At 39.8% G+C, this 23,336-nt stretch overlaps 1 protein-coding gene, 1 long non-coding RNA gene and 4 other non-coding genes across 7 annotated transcripts; 1 reads left to right on the forward strand and 5 right to left on the reverse strand.

Moving 5' to 3' along the window:
- The first annotated feature begins 538 nt into the window (after positions 1-538).
- tmem88b (transmembrane protein 88 b) lies at positions 539-9,620 on the forward strand. Of its 2 annotated transcripts, XM_039822839.1 has the most exons (4): positions 539-1,121; positions 5,276-5,396; positions 5,632-6,036; positions 9,311-9,620. In XM_039822839.1, the coding sequence occupies exons 3-4, from the start codon at positions 5,638-5,640 to the stop codon at positions 9,593-9,595; spliced, it is 684 nt and encodes a 227-aa protein (XP_039678773.1). In that variant the 5' UTR covers positions 539-1,121; positions 5,276-5,396; positions 5,632-5,637; the 3' UTR covers positions 9,596-9,620. The 2 variants fall into 2 exon arrangements, with proteins under 2 accessions (XP_039678773.1, XP_039678772.1); XM_039822838.1 differs by lacking the exon at positions 5,276-5,396 and having other exon boundaries at positions 541-1,121.
- On the reverse strand, positions 5,921-9,369 carry LOC120573244. Its single transcript, XR_005641668.1, has 3 exons — positions 9,243-9,369; positions 6,946-7,073; positions 5,921-6,031 (listed from the first exon to the last, which is right to left on the reverse strand). It is a non-coding gene; the product is annotated as an uncharacterized LOC120573244 (long non-coding RNA).
- A 3,068-nt stretch (positions 9,621-12,688) lies between the features above and the next one.
- Positions 12,689-12,852, reverse strand: LOC120573725. The gene has a single exon (XR_005641765.1). It is a non-coding gene; the product is annotated as a U1 spliceosomal RNA (small nuclear RNA).
- Positions 12,853-15,490: 2,638 nt separating this feature from the next.
- On the reverse strand, positions 15,491-15,674 carry LOC120573737. Its single transcript, XR_005641777.1, has one exon. It is a non-coding gene; the product is annotated as a U2 spliceosomal RNA (small nuclear RNA).
- Positions 15,675-17,985: 2,311 nt separating this feature from the next.
- Positions 17,986-18,149, reverse strand: LOC120573713. Its single transcript, XR_005641754.1, has one exon. It is a non-coding gene; the product is annotated as a U1 spliceosomal RNA (small nuclear RNA).
- Positions 18,150-21,405: 3,256 nt separating this feature from the next.
- LOC120573736 lies at positions 21,406-21,596 on the reverse strand. Its single transcript, XR_005641776.1, has one exon. It is a non-coding gene; the product is annotated as a U2 spliceosomal RNA (small nuclear RNA).
- Between the last annotated feature and the right edge of the window lie 1,740 nt (positions 21,597-23,336).

Here is a 23,336-nt window from a genome sequence, read left to right on the forward strand (position 1 = left end):
CTGCCAGCTAGGTCTCACTCTCCCATTAAATGCAGAGATTAATGTTATGAGCTAGGTTAGCCTTTTAGAAGTTGTGTTTTGTTGTTCAACGAGGCCAGGTTAGCTTAGCGTTGTAACAATCTTGAATTCTCTTCCTTACTTATACAACTAAAATAAATAACCATGTTCCAATTTGTTCAACACTTATACTAACCCTTTTGGACTCATATACAACCAAACGTAACAAAATAGACAACCTGAATAATGTGTTGAGCGCCATGGTACCTCTTCTCTACTACTCTTAACACAAGTCTGTGTCTGCTGCCCTTCCCCCTCATATTCTGCTCTCCTGAACCTTAACTTATCAGGCAAGCCGCCTCACTCTGACCCCCAACACACAACACCCAGCCCCCACTGCAATAGGGACAGGGTAAAGGGGGGTGTAACATGTCCTGGATATGTGAGGTGGAATGCTTATGCTGAGAGGATTTGCTGGAGAAAGGCAGGGGTCTGATAAGCCTGGTGGGTGGAGAGACTGTGGGATGGATGTAGAGGAGGGAGGGAAGGAGAGACAGCACTGTGGACTCAATCAAATGGGGAGGTACAAAGGGGAGGGCAGACAGACAGAAGTTTGACATACTTAAGACAAAGACCACAGCAATTGGGAGTTGTTTTCAGCCAATGATGAAGGAGCATCTGTGTGTAACTACTTTATCACAACAGCATAGGAGTTAGATTTTGCATGTGGAAAGAAAACGGAGACTCTGGGGCATAATCAGATCCACTGACAACTCTGGATAGTGAAGAGAAGAAACAGCAGGAGACCAGAGCTGCAGGAAGCCAACATACCAACATACCACTACGAAATAGATAAGGCTTTAGGAGGGAACCTCCAAAAACACACCAAACGCTCTTTCAACTTCACATAAGGACAGGAGGGTGAAAAGTAACCCTGTTTCCAGAGAGAGGAGTTGAGAGTTGAAGGGATAAAGAGATAACTAAAAACGTCTTTGTTAAAGTGTAAGGGGAGAACGTGTGCGTGGAGGACTGACTGGACAGAAGTGGTCTTGAGAAGAAGTGAGAAAAGCGGTAACAATCTGGAGAACGAACACCAAGAGGTCTACCGGGCCCCACAGCACAATGTGAGTACAAGTGCAGCTGCATCACTCAGACACTTTTAAATCATTTCATTAGGATATAACCGCTGAGACATGTGAGACAACTGATACAGTGAAAAAGAGCAAAAATATCTTATTTACTACTAATAAAGAACATAAAGCAACAAGTCTAAGAGGTTTGAGAGACATAGAATTAATTATTGCAGCTGATAGAATAAATAGAAACCATTCTTTTTTAACAATACAAAATCTCTCTGCAGCATCCAGCATGACAACACTGCAAGAACTAGCTGAGCATCTACATTATGGCGTGCAAACTATGAAGAGTTTAGAATCAATCAAGAAGATGTACTGGGTGACTACATGCCACGATGTGGCAGCTACCTTACCTTAGTTGCACAATAGTCCCTGATTTAGAATTCCTTAATTAAAACAACGACATGACGTATTATTTAAAAAATGCTATTCAAACAATAGCAAGAACAGTGAGTAAAATGGGTGGAGAGCCTAAATGTATTTTCAGTAAGGGGCACAATGAGTCACCTCACACACACATGCATGTGCGCATACACACTTTCCTGCCAGTCCTTCCTACGTGACCCTCCACCTTAAAACAACACTTGGGACAACAATGGGAAAGAGACGTGGAAAATAAACAACGCTCAAGCACCCAGGACAGCATCGTCAAGATTATCTTCCACCATCAATTCTGATGTGAAAAAGAAGCACAATCTGAGGAGTCATTTTACTTACAGTGGCTTGCATAACACACCCATGCTAAAGTTGACTAAAGTGAGGAATAAAAAAAATAAATAAAAAAAAAACATCTTTTGAAAATTGATCTTAATGTCTTGATTAAAAAAATTAGGAAAACTCCAACCTTTAAGGACACCAATTTTCTTTGTGAATGAATAATGTATCGTAAATAAATAAATGTTCTTCCTTAAAATACAGGGGGCATAAGTAAGTACACCCCTATGTTAAATTCCCATAGAGGCAGGCAGATTTTTATTTTTAAAGGCCAGTTATTTCATGGATCCAGGATACTATACATCCTGATAAAGTTCCCTTGGCCTTTGGAATTAAAATAGCCCCACATCATCACATACCGTTCACCATACCAAGAGATTGGCATGGTTTTATTTCAGTTAGCCTAATAGCTGGTTTGATTTGCATTGAGAGATGATCTTATGGAAAGTACCCCATGCCAATCTCTAGGTATGGTGAATGGTATGTGATGATGTGGGGCTATTTTAATTCCAAAGGCCCAAAGGGAACTTTATCAGGATGTATAGTATCCTGGATCCATGAAATAACTGGCCTTTAAAAAATACTGCCTCCTCAATGATTTTAACATAAGTGTACTATACTTCTCAGCTTAAGGAAAACATTATTTATTTATCCTGGATCCATGAAATAACTGGCCTTTAAAAATAAAAATGGAGTGTATGGCTGTTCTGTGAAGAAAATAACATTAAGTTGAACATGGCTTCATTTAATTTTCCGGAGCTAGCCATTACAGGCTTTGTAACTGTTTTAATAATCATAATCCAATTCTCGTAATTTATAAAACGGACGTCAACATTGCACATAGTTCTGATGCAGGGGATGCTAGCATTAACCCAGCCACATTATTCTGAGTCTGAACTGTAACGTTACACAGGGTGCGATTTGTGAATGCACAACAAAATAAAACATGCAAGAATAAAATCCCTCTTTCAATACCATGAAAATAGGGCCACTTTGCCAGCCATGCCAAAACACTTATTTATGCACTCCAATATTCAATGTAAAATAATCTCAAAATGAAATAGCACAACGTGGTGTCAACATAAAACACAGCGCTCTCAAGCCAGAGAGCGAAGTTCACTTTATGGCGAAAAAACATTCACACGGAAAACGCTTGTTTGTTCCTCAGGAGTGTTTAAATCCAAACCACAATCTTTTTTTCTAACCTTAATTTGTCTCGCCTCATGACGCTGACTTTTCCTGGCACAACTCAACTAACGTTACCATGTACGGTGGAGGACATGGGCAAACACACTGCAACTTAATGAAACACACAAATAGACAAAACACAAGCATATTAAGAAAACATCTTCATTCATTTAACACAGACGCGCAGCAAATACACACAACCAATTACAGAAATGCGTTGCAAATATAGAAAAGATGCAAAAAGAAAAGCACACAAACCCCGAAAACAAATGCAACAAAAAAAACACTGCATCCAGTTTACACAACGGAAGTTCTCCATGCCTCTAGGGGGAGCGCTAAGTGGAACAGCTGAAATGATACGTTGCGCATAGGGATGGCCGATATAGACGATATGCAATAGAAACGATTCAAAATTGGCCTACGATAGAGATTTTAATTATATTGCACTATCGCGATAATTCATGTTGATGAATCTACCCGCGAAGTTTAGAGCCACGAGCTGCAACGCGTCATCGTCATCTTGAGTAAACATGACTAAAAGCGAAACAAGGAGCTGGTGAAAAAGGCCGGTGCAACATCCATTATTTGGACTTGGGTTTGGATTTAAGCTGCTACAACGGAGCTGTGGTCGAGCCGTACCATGGAGCCTTTCACCAGCCTGATCATTCACTATATGACGGACGATTGGAGTCTTGGCAGCCGGTGTTTGCAGACGTTGTATTTCCCCGCTGAACATACAGCCGTGAGTGCGTGTGCACAGCGGCGGAGTGGGACCAAAAAATTTACCGGGACGTTTATGGCCCCCGCTGTACGGGTTGAGCAGAGGCTGCACCGTTTGACCAGCCAACTTGCAATGTATAACTATTATCAGACCGGCCCACCAGGAAAAGTCCCAACTCGTGTGTGTGTGTGTGTGTGTGTGTGTGTGTGTGTGTGTGTGTGTGTGTGTGTGTGTGTGTGTGTGTGTGTGTGTGTGTGTGTGTGTGTGTGTGTGTGCCCGCGTGCTAAAATGCGTTACATATAAGGCTGCAGGTGGGAAACTTTGTTTGAAATATGTTTTTATTTAAAGTATCTGTGCATCTTTGCCTAATACTGAAAGTATTTTCAGTACAGTGTCTGTTCCTTAACTAAACAGACACCAGTTTTTCCTGTTCTCTGCATCTCGGGTGGCATTTAAGAACCAAGGACTTAAACTTACTAAGTGTAGTGCCTTTTAGAATGGTTTGCACTAAAGAGAAGACACCCAATACTTTAAGCTTTTTCTTTGTCAAAGTCTCTGCAACTAGTGTACTTGAATTTTATTCATCTGCAACATTATGTTGTATAATTACAGTTTTGAACAATAAATGTTCTCAAAACTACATATTACGTTTCTTTCTCTTTTAAAAAAAATAAAAAAAAATACATTTAGCAGTTTTCCTTAGGGTCTATGGAACCTGGTCTGAAATGGTTTCATTATAATTTATATATCGTGATATATATTGTTATCGCAAGAGGCTGCAATGTATATCGCAATATGGATTTTAGGCCATATCGCCCATCCATAGTTGCACATGAACATAGTGTTTAAACTTTATGGAGACAACCAAATAAAATATTGACTACTTTTGAAATAAGAATTTTCAGTTTTGTAAGTTTTGATTTGTTTTTATATATATAAAAAAAAAGGAAGCCTCAACGTCAGAGCATTTTGGTGTTGCACACGTACAATAAAGTATACCAATATGGTACTTTATGATACGTCTTGAGCTATCAAATTACCTTGAGAGTTACCACCATTGAAATTTAACAAATAATTCATGCGTCCCCTTAAAAGCAAAAATATTAACAGTAAAGATTGCTGAACGTCAAAGCACCCAGCATTCATCGTTTTGGCTAAAAGGAAAGACAGACAGGTTGACTATGTCATCCTTACTGGGATTTTTCCAAAACTGGTTACTCAGAGATGGCCCCTGTCTAACTGGGACCTTTGAGAAGTAAGGATATCCTGTACCAGACACAGAACCACATAATCGGTCATAAAATTAAATGAATGCAAACTACAAGGTGCTTGTATCAAAGAATTTACATGGAGGACTTCTGTCTTTAATACCATCTCTACTTAACCCACAGGCATGACAGCACAAATAAACACAAACGCATGGTTGTACACAAATAGACTTTGATGCAAGTTAGCCTTCATCTCTCTACTACACAAACTACATTTAGCAATTATGTCCCCTTTCCTTTTGGACAATCAGCTCTCTGATAATCATCACCTCACAGAAGACATCACACAAGGCTTGCTTCCGGACAGATAAAACCTTCAACCTCTTTGTGAACCCAGAGCCACTAAGCCTCTGAAGAGTGGAATTTAATGAGGTACAAAAGTATTGTGTAATTATGGCACCAAAACACTGTACTCATCCAGTCTCTTAAGACATGTTTTCCACAAATATAGCCTCCAAACATGCTAATTGGGACTGACCAACAGTTTCAAAACATCTGCAGTAGCACGTGCAATTCTGTAAGCTCTGTCATTGATTCTGATAACATTTCTATTTCCATCTCACACTCCATCTCAATTTGTTTATTTGTCTATTATTCTATATTTTAGTTTACTATGAGTATGACTGGTACTCTAGAAAAGGGGGCCCACCACCAGGCATTGGACCTGTCCGAGGAACTGCCGCCTCATCACTACCATCACCATAACAACCACCACCAGCATCTTCACCACTCCAACTCCCTGGCCTCCACTACCGCTGTGGGTGGAGGCAGAGAAACACCTTCACGTGTAGTTGTACCTCCTCCTTATTCTGCAGCGGAGAGCGGCGGTGGGGGCAGTGAAGGTCCTCTGGAGCTGCGGGGGTCCCTGGACTGCTGGGCCTGCTCGGTGCTGGTGACGGCTCAGAACCTGATTATTGCCACGATAAACGCCTGCCTCGCTGGACTGGTGTTCGGGACCATCCTGACACCGGCAATTGTCATGGTGGTATTTGGCTTCCTCTGCCACTCTACAGTAAGAAACGGGGAGATAGGGGAGAGGGTGGATGAGTGAGCCTGAGCACTGTATGTATGTTGAAGGATTTCTTTTATTTATTTATTTTTATTAAAAAATTATGAGTCTGGGGGCTCTTTTTCTGCAAGGCTGTCATCTACAACTGGCCAATTAGCAGTCACACTGTAACTGGCTTTGTTTGGACAATTTTAATCTCAGCTCTAGGCTTCCCATTTATTCCGTGGGAGAATTCATTTAACAGAGCATATGGACATTTGGTGCAAACTTCTGTGCAGAAATTCGTTGTTTTACTGCTCTGTTGCAATTGAACACAATTTACCACTGGTTAATACTTCCATACTATTTTATCAGACACATAAATCATCTGTTGAGAATAAGTCTAATATTTTCCCTCAGAAAAAAAAAAAAAAAAGGATAAATGTTTATACACACATTTGCTACATCTAAACAAAAAATGAAAGTAACTGGGAGATGGCTACATCCATCTTTTTATAAAAGATCTAAACACAAAAAGTCCTAATCTCATAACTTTGATCCAAAAGTTTGAAATAGTTCTGTGGGGGGAACTAGGGTGGGGTTTGGCTCCGTCAGCGATGAGAGATTCTATAATCAGATAAGTCTGACGTTGTTTCAGATGTTGAGGAACTGGAAAAACTGGAGGGGGCGAGGGGTTAGGAGTCTAGGGAGCCAGACGTCAAAACCCAAAACTTTCAAAGACTGTTTGGTAGCTAGTTGAGAATTAAAGCATGCTTTGGAACAGACAAAATATAAAAATGCATTTCAGAACAGCTGAAAAAATAAAAGAGACATGTAACTCAAACAAAACCACCTACTTGACCCATTAGTCAGTAAGCATTAATCTGGGCTACCCTCAAATATCATCACGGTTCAGAGACTTTTAATGCATACCGATGGCATTTCTGTAGGCCGACGACCTCTTTAATGACTGGAGAGACCAGGATTCTGTTCTCCTGCTCTTTCACAATTAGGCCTCATGTGACAGCAGCTTAGAGAGGGATTAACCAGGACCTGGGAGGCTGGAGAGAGGGTGAGAAATCAAAAGAAAAAAGGGGTGAGAATAAAAAGCATAGAAAGAAAGATGGGATAAGTATTTAGGGTTCTTGGAATTGAACAGGCAACATTGAGAACACTTACTTGAGGGAATTCTGTTTGTCATCCAGAAACACACCAAACAATATTTCACATGAGCAAAAATAAACACACTCTAAAGAGGGTTTTCTCCATAAAACCTGGCTCAGATCTGGAGCAATTCAGGAAGCATACATGTCTACATCTTATCTGTTACAACCCTCAAAGCTGCCCTGCACCGTGTACTGCAGTTTAAACCATCTCTCTCCAACTCGCTTGTACTTACCCCCCAACTCCCTCAATGTTTTGCTTTCTCTCTCCAGCTGGAATTTCTTTCTGATCAGCTGTAACTCTACATCTATCAGGATATCATCACAATATAGATGCAACTATCAAGATCTGGAAATTACCATTTTAAGTCTTTTCACAAGTCACAAGTCTGAGAGTCCTTATATTATATAACAACTAAATTACTGCTTCATTTTCTCCTAAAAAATTAATCAAACCAGCTTAATCTTAAATACAGAAATGTTAAACTTTTTAGCTTATCATTACCTTATCAGCATGCCATCTACTATAATAAATACTCTTCTCCCCCCTGAACTACATCAGTCCTGAAAACTTTTACTCTCTGCACTTTCCTAATGCACTCGAGTGTTCCCTTCATCCTTCATTGGGCGATAAGGATGATTCAGGCCTGCTGTCTCTCCATTACTCTCCCACACTCAAATCCTGACCCTTTTACCTCCTCTCCCACTACCCCAGTGTTCGGCTCAGCAACACGTAAACATGCTTTAACATACAGTTTATACTGATCAACAGTAGTTTCTACCAAGTTCCTAAAAGTTTGATTCATTTTATTCATGTCAAAACAAAATTTAGTGGCCTACTGATTCAGTGCATGTGAGCATGTGAGAGATCTCCGACTACCAACTAGTGTCTGTCCTCACCTCAGACACACATACCACATAGAGCAGGTCTTCTTTTGTACTGTTCTTCCCTGCACTTCACACAAGTATTTAAAGAATAAAAGAAAAAATATCACCCATTCTGTGCTACAACTGTATCCATTTTAAAATATGACATGGCAAATTTTAAATATATAATGCCATTGCAGTAGAGGGCCCAAACAGTGTATCCATCCTGCCCAGCTGCTATGCAGCTGGACCTGACTATTGACCTCAATCTGAAAGTTTTTCCTCAGCATGAATAAACACAAGATCATAAAAAATTCAGTTTACAAGAAACAGGATTATTACTGGATAGTAGGGGTGGGCGATATGGACAAAAAATATAGATATTTTTGCCGATTTTGACGATAATTAGAAGATATCCTTTAAAAATGTGTTTTTGAGTTACTTAATCACTGATGATAATAATCGGCACAATGTTGAAGCAAACAGTTCTTATTTATTTTCTTTAAAATGTAAGTATTCAAGTAAAACATAATACTAATACTATACTAATTGACATAGTGTAGGAACATTGAACTCTTTAGTAAACATTCCGTTGTACACCTCTGCTGTAATGTAAATTGTGTTAGATGCCGACAACAACCCACAGAGCGCCCGGTCTGGCTATGTCCTCTGGGATGCCTGGAAGGCTCTCATAACGACTGTGTTGTATCGTAGTCCTGCATTGATTAGTTTAGTGTAGCTGTACTTGTATAAATATACACCGACGAGCTAGTAGCCGCTGCACAATCGCGCGCCGCCATCTTTGTTGACATGAGTGAATGTGTAGCGTTCCAATGGGTGTTTAAGTGTTTTTAAGTGTTTTTTTTTTTTTAAGTAATTTAAATACTCGATAATGTCAATTTGCACATCGTTAACAACAATGACGATATTATCGTAGACTATATATATATCGCCCACCCCTACTGGATAGAAACCAGTTTGATACCCAGACAGAACACAGTTCTGACAGTTATTTGGAAAAGCGAAATAGTACCTTTTTTTTTTTTTTTTTAATTGGACAACTTCCATGTATGAATGTGCAACTGTGTGAGAGTAGCGGATCCCTGAAACTGTATTACGCTCAGTGAAGCTACCCTGGTCAAATAAAGATTTATAAAACTTGTCGACACAAGTGGCACACTGATTAAATAACAAACTTACCTCTTATCTCTCCAACATCCTGCAGCCATATCATTACAACTGCTGTCTTTCTTCTCACGGCTCCCCAGGTCCGCCCTCACGGGACGACCCCCTACTGCTCAGACCTGCTGACTGACGGAGGCTGCGTGGCTCTACTGGTAGTGGGCTTCCTCTTGGTCACCCCTCTGCTGGTCCTGGCACTGGCTGCATACTGTCGCCTGGCCCGACACCTTCAGCTGGGCCTGTGCTTCATCCCGTACAGCCGGGCTGTGTACAAGAACCTACCGGCCACGCGGCACCGTGGCCTGGGCACAGGCTGCTGCGGCGGCCAACATGGAACCAATAGTAGCGGGAAGGGAAAGGTCTGGGTGTGAGATGAAGTTGGGAGGAAAGCATAAAGGAGAGACCATTAGATAAAGAATATGAAGAGAACTTGAGATACCAGGGTGGGGGGGATGACTACAAAGGACATGATGTGAGGAATAGCTAAGTGTACACCAGAGAAGGGAGGGCAATTACGGTAACAACCAGCTAAACATCCTGGAAGACAAGCTACCCATCAGTTAAAACCATCAAAAGGAACTTAACTGCTGGTGTTAAAGAAAGGAGCAAATTATACTTAAGTTGTCATAGAAATATAAGCATCTAATCAGACCTGCATACAACCTTACAACCTTGTTCCTGAATGAAACAGGAAATAGAAAAACTGAAAATATCAGCACACATCACAAAAGTTGTATTGACACTAAACATAATTGTATCTTATCACATGTATGTTATGAAAAAAATATTTTCCTTATGTAGTTTTCTGTTAAGTTGTTCAATTTCCTGTTATTTCCTTTTTATAAATAAAGTTTTTGGATTCAACTTGAGTCATGTCTATCCTGTATTAACATGGGGTGGGATGGGTTGAGTCTACTACTAGGAAAAGGAAAGGACTGTTCCCAGAACAAGTATCAGCCAACACCAATGTGAATGTAGTACACACAGTGCACTTTTCTGAGTGCCACCAGAGCTACAACGCACTTGGAAACACTCACTATTGTTAGAAAATGTCCCATGAGAAATAAGGTCTTAAAAAAATTATTACAGTGGAATTTATAAAATGCATGTAGGTAAAGCCAGCCTTATGAGCACACAAAACCTTTACTGTGATAGGCCTAACAGTGTAGTCACTGTCTCCCCCAAACTTTGAAAGTGTGACAAAACAAGACAAATATATTGGGAAAACTGGTCTCATTAAATCACACATGTACTATAACTATAAATAGTAAGTTATATGAAGAAAAAAAATTGGGGATGTTTTGGCTGATACCAAGTTGCAGTACTGAGATGAATACAAGTATACTATAAGCCTGTGGTTCCCAACCTTTTTGGCTTGTGACACAGTAATCCACAAGGGAAAAGATCCACAGGAAGTAGGCCCAATCTCCCTTTTAAATTTAGATGGAAAATTATTTGCCAAAGTCTTAGCTAATAGGCTCAATCCATTAATGACATAACTAATTCACATAGATCAAACAGGCTTCATACCCAATAGAAACTCAACTTTTAATCTGAAACAACCCTTTAATATTATTTACACCAAAAGACGAGGAAATGAAGATCTGGTCATACTCTCCCTCGATGCTGAAAAAGTATTCGACCAGATTGAATGGCCGTATCTCTTTGAGGTCCTCCGAAGGTTTAATATTGGAGGCAGCTTCCTAGCGTGGATTTAGCTTCTTTATAAATGCCCAACAGTGCAAATCCTTACTAATCAAACAATATCCCCTTCTTTCAAGTTACTCAGAGGAACAAGGCAAGGTTGCCCTCTGTCTGCATTAATATTTGCACTAGCCATAGAACCGCTTGCCCAAAGTATAAGACTGGATCCCTGGAAAGCATAATTAGAGAAGTCTTTCAGTATAATTTTAACTTGCTTATCATTCTACCTGGGTAACATGGACGCTAAATTACCAAAGAAAGACAGATACCTCCTAAAAATCTTCATGGCTGCGAGCAAAAAAGCCATAACAAGAGGATGGCTCATCACAGAACCTCCCACGGTTAACCAGTGGAGAGTCATAATTAAAGATATCCAAACTATGGAACTACTGACTTTTAGCCTCAGATTACAAAAGGGACAAAGGTGATGCCCTCTGTGAAAAATGGAACGCCTATATTATAAGATGGGGGGATAGCCTGCCTTGATGCCTAGTATATTTTGGCTAAGGAAAACATTGACCATATCGCTGTAATCAATGGCGACCCATTCGCATCCCCACAGTTCTCTCATGTTTCGTTCTTGTATATGTGCGCAAGTGTGTGTGTGTGCAAATAGAAGTATGTTTCGACTTTTTGGACATATGGGAGCAAGTGAACACGTGCACGTCTGTGTTCAGGTGCGCAGGCATGTGTGTGCCTCTTCTGTTTTTGTTTCTCGCTTTTCCCTTTTGTGTTGTTTCTTTTATTTCAATAAGGGCACTAGGCCTACGTGGCTAGCATTTGATTTATATTGTCTCATCATATTGTAACCATACTTACTGGCATTCACTGTATTGCTGCTACCCGTGCTTTGTACAAAGACTTGAAAAAAAAAAAGAAAAAAAAAGTGAGACTGGATCCCCAAATTCACGGCTACAATACAAAAGACACAAATAAAATGTTGTTATATGCAGATGATATTCTTCTGTGTGTGTGTGTGTGTGTGTGTGTGTGTGTGTGTGTGTGTGTGTGTGTGTGTGTGTGTGTGTGTGTGTGTGTGTGTGTATATATATAGCCATTTTTATTTTCTTTATTTCTACCCTCATTCTTTAGTTGTTTTTCGGTTTTGCACTGTAACCTTTAATTCTGTTTTTCTGTAACGAAGATTTTACGTATACAGATTAATAGTTGTAATTATACTTTCACAGTTCTAAAAAAATAAACGAGCGCTGACTTGACTAATTCACTGTCGGTACAATAATCTGTAGCTCAATAAAAAAAAAAAAGTGAAACTAAATGTTGAATGAATGTGACCCCATTCAAATGTATGTCTATTTGAGTTGTTAAATTAGGCAAAATGTTTTTCCTACTACGATTGATTTGGTCAGAATGTTTTTAAAGGCCTGATAATTTAAATGTGTCCAGTAATTGAAATTGAAAAGATGTTTTGCTTTCCTATTCTATCAATCATCTCAAGACCCACATGAGATTAATTATGGGAACCACTGCTATTAACCATTGGTTAATTGGCTATTTTCATTGGGATGGCCTTATCAATCGAAGATGCAGACTGCAAAGGGACTAAAACCCAATATCAATTACTTTACCTTCAGTAAATTCGTGAATATGTGGCACACAACACTATATACTTTAAACATGTCTGTACATCACAATCATTTTGTGCAACAGTATAGATAATTTATAGGTAACCTGGATTAATCAATCACCGAATTCTCAGGCACAAGTACACTATAATTTAGTTATTTTCTTTCACACATCATCAGGGGAGAGCGCGAACGCAGTCCCCCACTACCAGAAATTATGCAGTCGAGATTCCCACATTTGGGGAATTCGCAGAGGTCAGCTCAGCCGGAGTGCAATGGCCAAGCCTCACCCTGGGTGAACCACCTTCTTGATCATGGCATCTCCCCTGCCAGGTAAGTATGAGTTGTACAGATCAGAGACGGGGGAGTCTTTCACAGAAACACCACGCTGACTGATGGTGCTGACAATATAGAAATGACCAAAACCACTGACTGACTATGAAAGGGTGAGACTCTCCAGGAATTTAATACATAAGAAACAGGTTGGTACTAAGGCTGGCAAAGATTATTTAGATCAGTGTTTCTCAACGGGGGCGGTACCGCCCCCCAGGGGGCGTTCAGAAGATGATGGGGGGCGTTGGAAGCAATATTTTGGAAAAGGGGTCGTTGAGGTGCCGTTGGGGGGCGTTTGTTTGAAAGCTAGTTTAAACCAAAGATTCACAATAACAATACATGTTTACACTTAAAAACTACTAAAGAATAAGTAGTCTGCAACATTAAAAGCTGCCAGTTTACAGCACTGCGACTGGACCAGACGGGTATCTTCTCTGTGCTTCTGTCAGCTTTGTTTGGTGCAGCTCCGTGCTGCCTTCATGGAAACGGGCCGTCAGAGTATCGTCTTAAATGAGCTCTGTAGCTACTACGTGAAGCTGCGTTCAGATAAAAAAAAGCAATCGCTGCGACGTCCTGTTGTATTCTTTAACCCCCAATGTAGCACACCACAGTAACAGTTTTTGTCAGATGGTTTACACAACGTTTCCTACTGTACCTGAATGCAGCTTCATTTCACGGAGAAAGAGAGAAAGAAAAGAGACGTCGGAGATATATCGACTGTGCTTTGTTGTTTGGCAAACAGTCAGCTGTTCCATAAACTCGCGGGCAGTTCAGGGCTTATATTTGGTGTTTTAAAACTTTCTTATGGAAGCGATAGAGGAAGTGATGTCACTGTTTACTGTACGGGACTCTCACACCTCCACAAAACATAGCGCGATGTGGGAGTGCGTTTTCTCCAAACGTTTTTTTCTGCTATTTACTCCCAAGACAGGCGATAGCAAACATAGCTAGACTCTTCTAAGCATTAAAAAAACGCCTCTCACTAACTTTCAAAGGTTGTAAACTTATTTCCATTCGGCAGTAGGTGTCGTTCTTCAAGTCGTTGTCATCACCAAAATACGTGTGTGTGTGTGTGTGTGTGTGTGTGTGTGTGTGTGTGTGTGTGTGTGTGTGTGCGTGTGTGTGTGTGTGTGTGTGTGATCCTTCTGCTTTTACCCCTTGATAAGTGCCAGCTTGTTTTCCGTTGGCACAATTCGATTTTAGATTTGAATGAAAAATAGATTTGAATGTTAAATTGCTAGCTGTTTCTGATTGGCTACTGTTAGTGTTTGTAATAATAATAACAATAATAATAATAATAATAATAATATAATAATAAGCATAATACATTTTATTTAAAGCTAATTTCATGACACCCAAGGTCACTTCAAATTATAGTCCTCTTCTAAAGGTGCTGAGGTTCACACCATGCAGCAGGTCTTTTGATAATACCTATTTATAGTTTGAATGTTACATATCTAGTCGTTCTGATTGGCTGCTGTTATTTAATTTGAATGTCAAATGGTTGCATTTGACATTTAAAAACCGTAATAAATATATTTAATTTCTATTCATGTGTTGATTGTCATTCAATGATTTGATTTTTTTATTATTTTTGATAACAATAGTAACAACAATAATAGGCCTATATTAGGGCGTAATCATTAATATTCGGGGCATTTAGCCTACATAATATTTGATGGGGGGCGTTAGGGACCTGGATAATGGATAGGGGGGCGCTGGCACAAAAAAGGTTGAGAACCACTGATTTAGATGATCATTTTACTTGAGAAGAACTGGGACATCCCATCATGCAACGCTGTATTTCCATATCAAAAGCTTACCTAAAATCACCAGTTGTATTTATTTCACTCCAAAATAAAACCACCAAATGAGTAACAGCCCAACAGCAAGTTTAAATAAACATGAAAGCATACTGTAATCACAAGTTGTTTTATCCACATTTGAAATTCAGAGGAAAGAATAAAAACACGTGTTCCCTTACATTACAACCACTACTCCCCGTTTCTTTCTTTACTGCTGGTGGTCAACTGTCATTCCTGCTACTGCAGTGCCACCTGCTGGTCTGGAGTGTGAACAACACTATTTATTAAACATTGGTCTATGTGCTTCTCTGTATGCAAGTACAGAGACACAAAGAAATCATTTAGGTAACAGAAAATAAAGTGCACACATATTGAAAGTCTTTTTGACATGTAACCAGAAAGCAGACTGGAAAACAACAGTAAACTGAAATTATGCAGAGATTATTTTCACTTTTGGGGAATGAGCTAGCCTAATAATCAGACTGAGCTGTAATAAAGCTAAACAACACAATCCAACAAGACCTGTTTGAGGATCTACCAAGACATTTTTTTTTTTTTTTTTCACATTTTCCTCACATGTAGAGATTCATTTTACAGTGACGTGCATATAACATGTCTCCACTTTGCAGCCTCCTGCTCTTAAAACGAGAATTATAGACATTGTAGAAAAATGAAAACATACCATATACAAAACAAAATAGAGTATGAACAAATGTAAATATATAGTAATTATATATTTATTTAAGCAAAATGCAGCCCATAAATATTATTAAACGGAATTAATTAATTGAACCAATTAACAGTGTAATAACATGAATGACATTTATATTAAACATTTAGAGGGGGGTGCACCGTTCCTGGACTGTAATACCAGATTGATGCGTGGAGTGGACGGCGCAAGCCCCTATTCCATCTCCCAGTTCTAAAAATCTATTTATATACATTCCCTGGGTAGAGGACATATCAGATATTGAACTGATAAGAAACAGATACTACACATTCAACTGTGTGCATTTCTCATTAATGTTAACATTTTAAGACTGATCATGACAGAGTCCTCTGGGGGTGAAATATTGACCATTATAACATTGTCTCAGTTTTCAAAACAAATGGAGCTCCGACAGTCTCTAGTATGACCATCCTGCTGCAAAAACACAAATACTGCACGTTGTAGTGGCAAAGATACAGTGCCTTGCGAAAGTATTCGGCCCCCTTGAACGTTTCGACCTTTTGCCACATTTCAGGCCTCAAACAAAGATATAAAACTGTAATTTTTTGTGAAGAATCAACAACAAGTGGGTCCCAATTATGAAGTGGAACGAAATTCATTGGCTATTTCAAACTTTTTTAACAAATATAAAACTGAAAAAGTGGGCGTGCAAAATTATTCAGCCCCTTTACTTTCAGTGCAGCAAACTCTCTCCAGAAGTTCAGTGAGGATCTCTGAATGATCCAATGTTGACCTAAATGACTAATGATGATAAATAGAATCCAGCTGTGTGTAATCAAGTCTCCGTATAAATGCACCTGCTCTGTGATAGTCTCAGAGGTCTGTGTAAAGCGCAGAGAGCATCATGAAGAACAAGGAACACACCAGGCAGGTCCGAGATACTGTTGTGGAGAAGTTTAAAGCCGGTTGGATACAAAAGATTTCCCAAGCTTTAAACATCCCAAGGAGCACTGTGCAAGCGATAATATTGAAATGGAAGGAGTATCAGACCACTACAAATCTACGAAGACCCGGCCGTCCCTCTAAACTTTCAGCTCATACAATGAGAAGACTGATCAGAGATGCAGCCAAGAGGCCCATGATCACTCTGGATGAACTGCAGAGATCTACAGCTGAGGTGGGAGACTCTGTCCATAGGACAACAATCAGTCGTATACTGCACAAATCTGGCCTTTATGGAAGAGTGGCAAGAAGAAAGCCATTTCTTAAAGATATCCATAAAAGTGTTGTTTAAAGTTTGCCAAAAGCCACCTGGGAGACACACCAAACATGTGGAAGAAGGTGCTGTGGTCAGATGAAACCAAAATCGAACTTTTTGGCAACAATGCAAAACGTTATGTTTGGCGTAAAAGCAACACAGCTCATCACCCTGAACACACCATCCCCACTGTCAAACATGGTGGTGGCAGCATCATGGTTTGGGCCTGCTTTTCTTCAGCAGGGACAGGGAAGATGGTTAAAATTGATGGGAAGATGGATGGAGCCAAATACAGGACCATTCTGGAAGAAAACCTGATGGAGTCTGCAAAAGACCTGAGACTGGGACGGAGATTTGTCTTCCAACAAGACAATGATCCAAAACATAAAGCAAAATCTACAATGGAATGGTTCACAAATAAACATATCCAGGTGTTAGAATGGCCAAGTCAAAGTCCAGACCTGAATCCAATCGAGAATCTGTGGAAAGAACTGAAAACTGCTGTTCACAAACGCTCTCCATCCAACCTCACTGAGCTCGAGCTGTTTTGCAAGGAGGAATGGGCAAAAATGTCAGTCTCTCGATGTGCAAAACTGATAGAGACATACCCCAAGCAACTTACAGCTGTAATCGCAGCAAAAGGTGGCGCTACAAAGTATTAACTTAAGGGGGCTGAATAATTTTGCACGCCCAATATTTCAGTTTTTTATTTGTTTAAAAGGTTTGAAATATCCAATAAATTTCGTTCCACTTCATGATTGTGTCCCACTTGTTGTTGATTCTTCACAAAAAATTACAGTTTTATATCTTTATGTTTGAGGCCTGAAATGTGGCAAAAGGTCGAAAAGTTCAAGGGGGCCGAATACTTTCGCAAGGCACTGTAATATATCTATTTATATAACTTTGATTTTTTTAAATGCAACAGTGCTGGTGTGAATCAATTAAGATGTATTCCATATTGTTGTTTTGTGTCTGAATGAATAAATACAACCTCTGCGTAGTGTTTCACAGTTACTAAGGTGCCAGAGCAACGGGTAAATGCCATGCCATTTGTGAATGTTAACATGTATCTACATTAGGTTATCTTTAATAAGATTGTCAGAGGAAAAAGCAAACGCAGACCTTCAGAATTCTGAATCTGAGTTAACTTGAACAAAATATGTTTGAGGGTATATTAACACAATCACAGGGACTTCTTTAGCTTCTTAAATAGTGGCACACAAGTTACATGGCATTGATTAATCTAATTGTATTGATCCGTACTTTAATTGAAACTTGAACAGATTCACAGCAGCCAATATAAAACATTTTGATACACTACAAACACTACACCAGTACATGTAATTCAGCCTCTTCTAAAAGTTCTTCCACTGTTCCTTCAGAATTATGTTTTAATTTCACACATCATCAGGGGAGAGCGCGAACGCAGTCCCCCACTACCAGAAATTATGCAGTCGAGATTCCCACATTTGGGGAATTCGCAGAGGTCAGCTCAGCCGGAGTGCAATGGCCAAGCCTCACCCTGGGTGAACCACCTTCTTGATCATGGTATCTCCCCTGCCAGGTAAGTATGAGTTGTACAGATCAGAGACGGGGGAGTCTTTCACAGAAACACCACGCTGACTGATGGTGCTGACAATATAGAAATGACCAAAACCACTGACTGACTATGAAAGGGTGAGACTCTCCAGGAATTTAATACATAAGAAACAGGTTGGTACTAAGGCTGGCAAAGGTTATTTACTTGATTATTTTACTTGAGGAGAACTGGGACATCCCATCATGCAATGCTGTATTTCCAAATCAAAAGCTTACCTAAAATCACCAGTTGTATTTATTTCACTCCAAAATAAAACCACCAAATGAGTAACAGCCCAACAGCAAGTTTAAATAAACATGAAAGCATACTGTAATCACAAGTTGTTTTATCCACATTTGAAATTCAGAGGAAAGAATAAAAACACGTGTTCCCTTACATTACAACCACTACTCCCCGTTTCTTTCTTTACTGCTGGTGGTCAACTGTCATTCCTGCTACTGCAGTGCCACCTACTGGTCTGGAGTGTGAACAACACTATTTATTAAACACTGGTCTACGTGTTCCTCTGTATGCTAGTACAGAGACACAAAGAAATCATTTATGGTGTTTTTCCATTACATGGTACCTGCTCGACTCGCCTTTTTTGGTTTTCCATTACAAAAAAGTCCCTGGTACCTGTTTACAGGTACTGTTTTTAGTACCACCTCCATCGAGGTTCCAAGCGAGCTGAGGCGATACCAAAAGGTGACGTGAAAACCTGCAGACTACTGATTGGTCGGAGAGAAATATCACTAATCACTGCGTCATCATTGCTAGCAACAGACGGGGGTGTCCTGAACAAACCTGCCATTTTTAAATAGTTTAGCCAGTGGTGTTTTTTTTTTTGCTGCCTCCAGCTTCTTTTGAAACAAAGTTTGTCTTCTGGCTGTCGCAACAACCACATGCCGAGAGTCAAAAAAACACACCTTCGACGTTCTGTGTGTGTGTGTGTGTGTGTGTGTGTGTGTTGCTATGACGACCAGCCACGCTCCCCTCAGGCATGAGGTGGTACTAAATCTGCAATGGAAAATGGAGGACGGGGCAACGCGGCTGAGTAGAGTCGAGCAGGTACCATGTAATGGAAAAACGCCATTAGATAACAAAAAATAAAGTGCACACATATTGAAAGTATGTGTCTCTCTTTTGACCAGAAAGCAGACTGGAAAACAGCGACAGATATTATGCAGAGATTATTTTCACTTTTGGGGAATGAGCTAGCCTAATAAGACTAAACTGACAGGTCATTTCAAAACTACAGTGTAATAAAGCTAAACAACACAATCGGACAAGACATGTTTGAGGATCTACCAAGAAAAAAATATATGTTTCACATTTTTCTCACATGTGGAAAGAACAGTAAACACAGCACATTTTCTTTTTACAATCCCATTGTCTCTCTCAACAGTTTACTGGCTTGATTTAATTTCCACTTTGCAGCCTCCTGCTCTTAAAACGACAATTATAGACATTATAGAAAAGTGGAAACACACTATACATAACAAAATAGAGTACAGTTTAATGTTGTAACATTTAACTACACATTGTTTAAAGCAGTGGTTCTCAACCTTTTTTGTGCCAGCGCCCCCCTATCCATTATCCAGGTCCCTAACGCCCCCCATCAAATATTATGTAGGCTAAATGCCCCGAATATTAATGATTACGCCCTAATAGAGGCCTATTATTGTTGTTACTATTGTTATCAAAAATAATAAAAAAATCAAATCATTGAATGACAATCAACACATGAATAGAAATTATATATATTTACAGGTTTTTTTAAATGTCAAATGCAACCATTTGACATTCAAATTAAATAACAGCAGCCAATCAGAACGACTAGATATGTAACATTCAAACTATAAATAGGTATTATCAAAAGACCTGCTGCATGGTGTGAACCTCAGCACCTTTAGAAGAGGACTATAATTTGAAGTGACCTTGGGTGTCATGAAATTAGCTTTAAATAAAATGTATTATGCTTATTATTATTATTATTATTATTATTATTATTATTGTTATTATTATTACAAACACTAACAGTAGCCAATCAGAAACAGCTAGCAATTTAACATTTCTAAATTTTTTTTTCATTCAAATCTAAAATCGAATTGTGCCAACGGAAAACAAGCTGGCACTTATCAAGGGGTAAAAGCAGAAGGATCACACACACACACACACACACACACACACACACACACACACACACACACACACACACACACACACACACACACACACACACACACACACACACACACACACACACACACACGTATTTTGGTGATGACAAACGACTTGAAGAACGACACCTACTGCCGAATGGAAATAAGTTTACAACCTTTGAAAGTTAGTGAGAGGCGTTTTTTAATGCTTAGAAGAGTCTAGCTATGTTTGCTATCGCCTGTCTTGGGAGTAAATAGCAGAAAAAAACGTTTGGAGAAAACGCACCCCCACATCGCGCTGTGTTTTGTGGAGGTGTGAGAGTCCCGTACAGTAAACAGTGACATCACTTCCTCTATCGCTTCCATAAGAAAGTTTTAAAACACCAAATATAAGCCCTGAACTGCCCGCGAGTTTATGGAACAGCTGACTGTTTGCCAAACAACAAAGCACAGTCGATATCTCTCGCACGTCTCTTTTCTTTCTCTCTTTCTCCGTGAAATGAAGCTGCATTCAGGTACAGTAGGAAACGTTGTGTAAACCATCTGACGAAAAACTGTTACTGTGGTGTGCTACATTGGGGGGTTAAAGAATACAACAGGACGTCGCAGCGATTGCTTTTTTTTTCTTTATCTGAACGCAGCTTCACGTAGTAGCTACAGAGCTCATTTAAGACGATACTCTGACGGCCCGTTTCCATGAAGGCAGCACGGAGCTGCACCAAACAAAGCTGACAGAAGCACAGAGAAGATACCCGTCTGGTCCAGTCGCAGTGCTGTAAACTGGCAGCTTTTAATGTTGCAGACTACTTATTCTTTAGTAGTTTTTAAGTGTAAACATGTATTGTTATTGTGAATCTTTGGTTTAAACTAGCTTTCAAACAAACGCCCCCCAACGCCCCCCTTTCCAAAATATTGCTTCCAACGCCCCCCATCATCTTCTGAACACCCCCTGGGGGGCGGTACCGCCCCCGTTGAGAAACACTGGTTTAAAGCAACATACAGCCTATAAATAATATTATTAAACGTATGAATTAATGTACCAATAACAGTGTAATAACATGAATGAGATTTATATTAAACATTTAGAGGGGGGTGCACCGTTCCTGGAGGTACTGCAATACCAGGTCGATGCGTGGAGTGGACGGAGCAAGCCCCTATTCCATCTCCCAGTTCCAAAAATCAATTTAATATATGGTCCCCGGGTAGGGGACGTATCAGATATTAAACTGATAAGAACAGATACTACACTTGATCTTAGCCAAAAGGCCGAGAAGCGATACCCTCAGTGGGTCGCCGGTAAAGGGGTGATTCGCTGCACGGTTACTCTCACTGACGGGTCTAAAATTTGAAGTTACAGTTTTGAGACAGTCGAGGAAATAACAGTAAAGTATGACCAACGACATTAAAAAGAAAACGTCACAGAATCGCTAACAGCGTATTTTTAAAGAAAGAAAAGTAACAAATGTGGCTCGCCGACTCTTCCTGGTCACGTGGTGTCTTATAAACCAATAGGAAATTAAAAGGGTGAATCACAATAAATAAAGACGCTACAGTACTTACAACTGTGTGTATTTTTCATAATGTTAACATTTAAAGGCTGATCATGACAAGAGTCCTCTGCGGGTGAAAACATATTGGCAGTTTATGACATCGTGTCTCCGTTTTCAAAAACAAATCGAGCTCCGACCGAGGTAAGGCATCACAAAAAAAACACAGAAAGATCTACTTCATGTTGCTAGGGTTGTTGTACGAAGGTAAAAGGAATTTAACAGTATTAGAGTAAAAAGCAAATGCAGTCCCTCTGAATTTGAAGCGAAAGAAAGCGGAATAAAGCAGAATTAGCAAAGCAGTTGGTGTACTGGTCCAGCAGACCAAAACATTTGCAACACAACAAAAACATGAGCTTGGCTCCATCTGGTGGAGAATAAAATTAACTACACCAGTTAAGCTACCGAGATCGAAAAGTGGCTGATGGTCAGCCGCTGTGGTAGCTACATAAGACATAAGCCGATCCTCTGGCAGCACATGCCCCTCACTACAGCAGCATTTGCCTTAGCTAACAGTCTGACCAACCCATAACAGATATTTAAAACAACTTTAGAGCAAACTAAACTATTACTTTACACCATAATAAAACGAAAAATAAAATTACCTTTGGCATGTTTAATAGTATAACGTGATCCCACAGACATTCCATCATATAAAACTCCACGTCGTGGCACATTAACCAGGAATAAGTATGGCATAACGTTTATTATTAACCAAAAGGCCATTTTGAATGAATAATGTAGCTAAACGTTACACGACAACGTTTCGTTCGTGGGAATCAGCCACTACGATAGCGAGGCTAACAATAGCCATGTTAGCTTTAATACTTTGGGTACATCGGCAAGGATATGAAATTATTTAACAGTTTGTCACTGACAGACCGTTGCCTAACGTGACCACTTCCACCTGCCGTTAAACGGTGTGCCGGTAGAACACAACCGGTAAAGGTCGGTGTAGTACGATTTATGTCGCTGTAGGCCTAGCTACAACAGTGGCATATGCGATAAGGGCAAAAGCCGCTTTAGTGAGCAGCCGCCAGGGGATTGGAATGTTAACCACTTTTCGGTCGGCGCTACTGCATTTAATGACATTTAAAATGGCTAGGCTAGCGATATAATTGACTAATCATTGCATTCGTTGAATGACAGTTTAAGGAATAGCCACAAGTAAAGTGAACGTATTTTGGCGACCCAAAAATTAGGCTACGGCCCATTGAACTGGGAAGGACATGCTATTTACGTCAATTATGCTATCGTTAGCCTAAAGTAATTTTCTTCACTTTAAACTGTAACTGAATACACACAAATGCGTTAAAAAATAAACTACTTTAATAAGCTAGCTACACAGTTTTTAAAAAGATTTTCGAGGCAGCAAACTCACCTGGATGACCATGCGCCACTGATGGCTAAAAACTCGTCCACGCAACTCCAAAGTTATTTCCAAAGTCATGTCACGGTCATTCCTACTGTC

Source organism: Perca fluviatilis, chromosome 14, assembly GCF_010015445.1.
Source record: "Perca fluviatilis chromosome 14, GENO_Pfluv_1.0, whole genome shotgun sequence".
Classification (NCBI taxonomy): domain Eukaryota; kingdom Metazoa; phylum Chordata; class Actinopteri; order Perciformes; family Percidae; genus Perca; species Perca fluviatilis.

Excerpts from the sequence above, each read along its gene's own strand:
- tmem88b (XM_039822839.1), top strand. The coding sequence starts at position 5,638 with ATGAGTATGACTGGTACTCTAGAAAAGGGGGCCCACCACCAGGCATTG. Across the intron at positions 6,037-9,310 it reads GCTTCCTCTGCCACTCTACA|GTCCGCCCTCACGGGACGAC; the intron begins GTAAGAAACGGG and ends ACGGCTCCCCAG.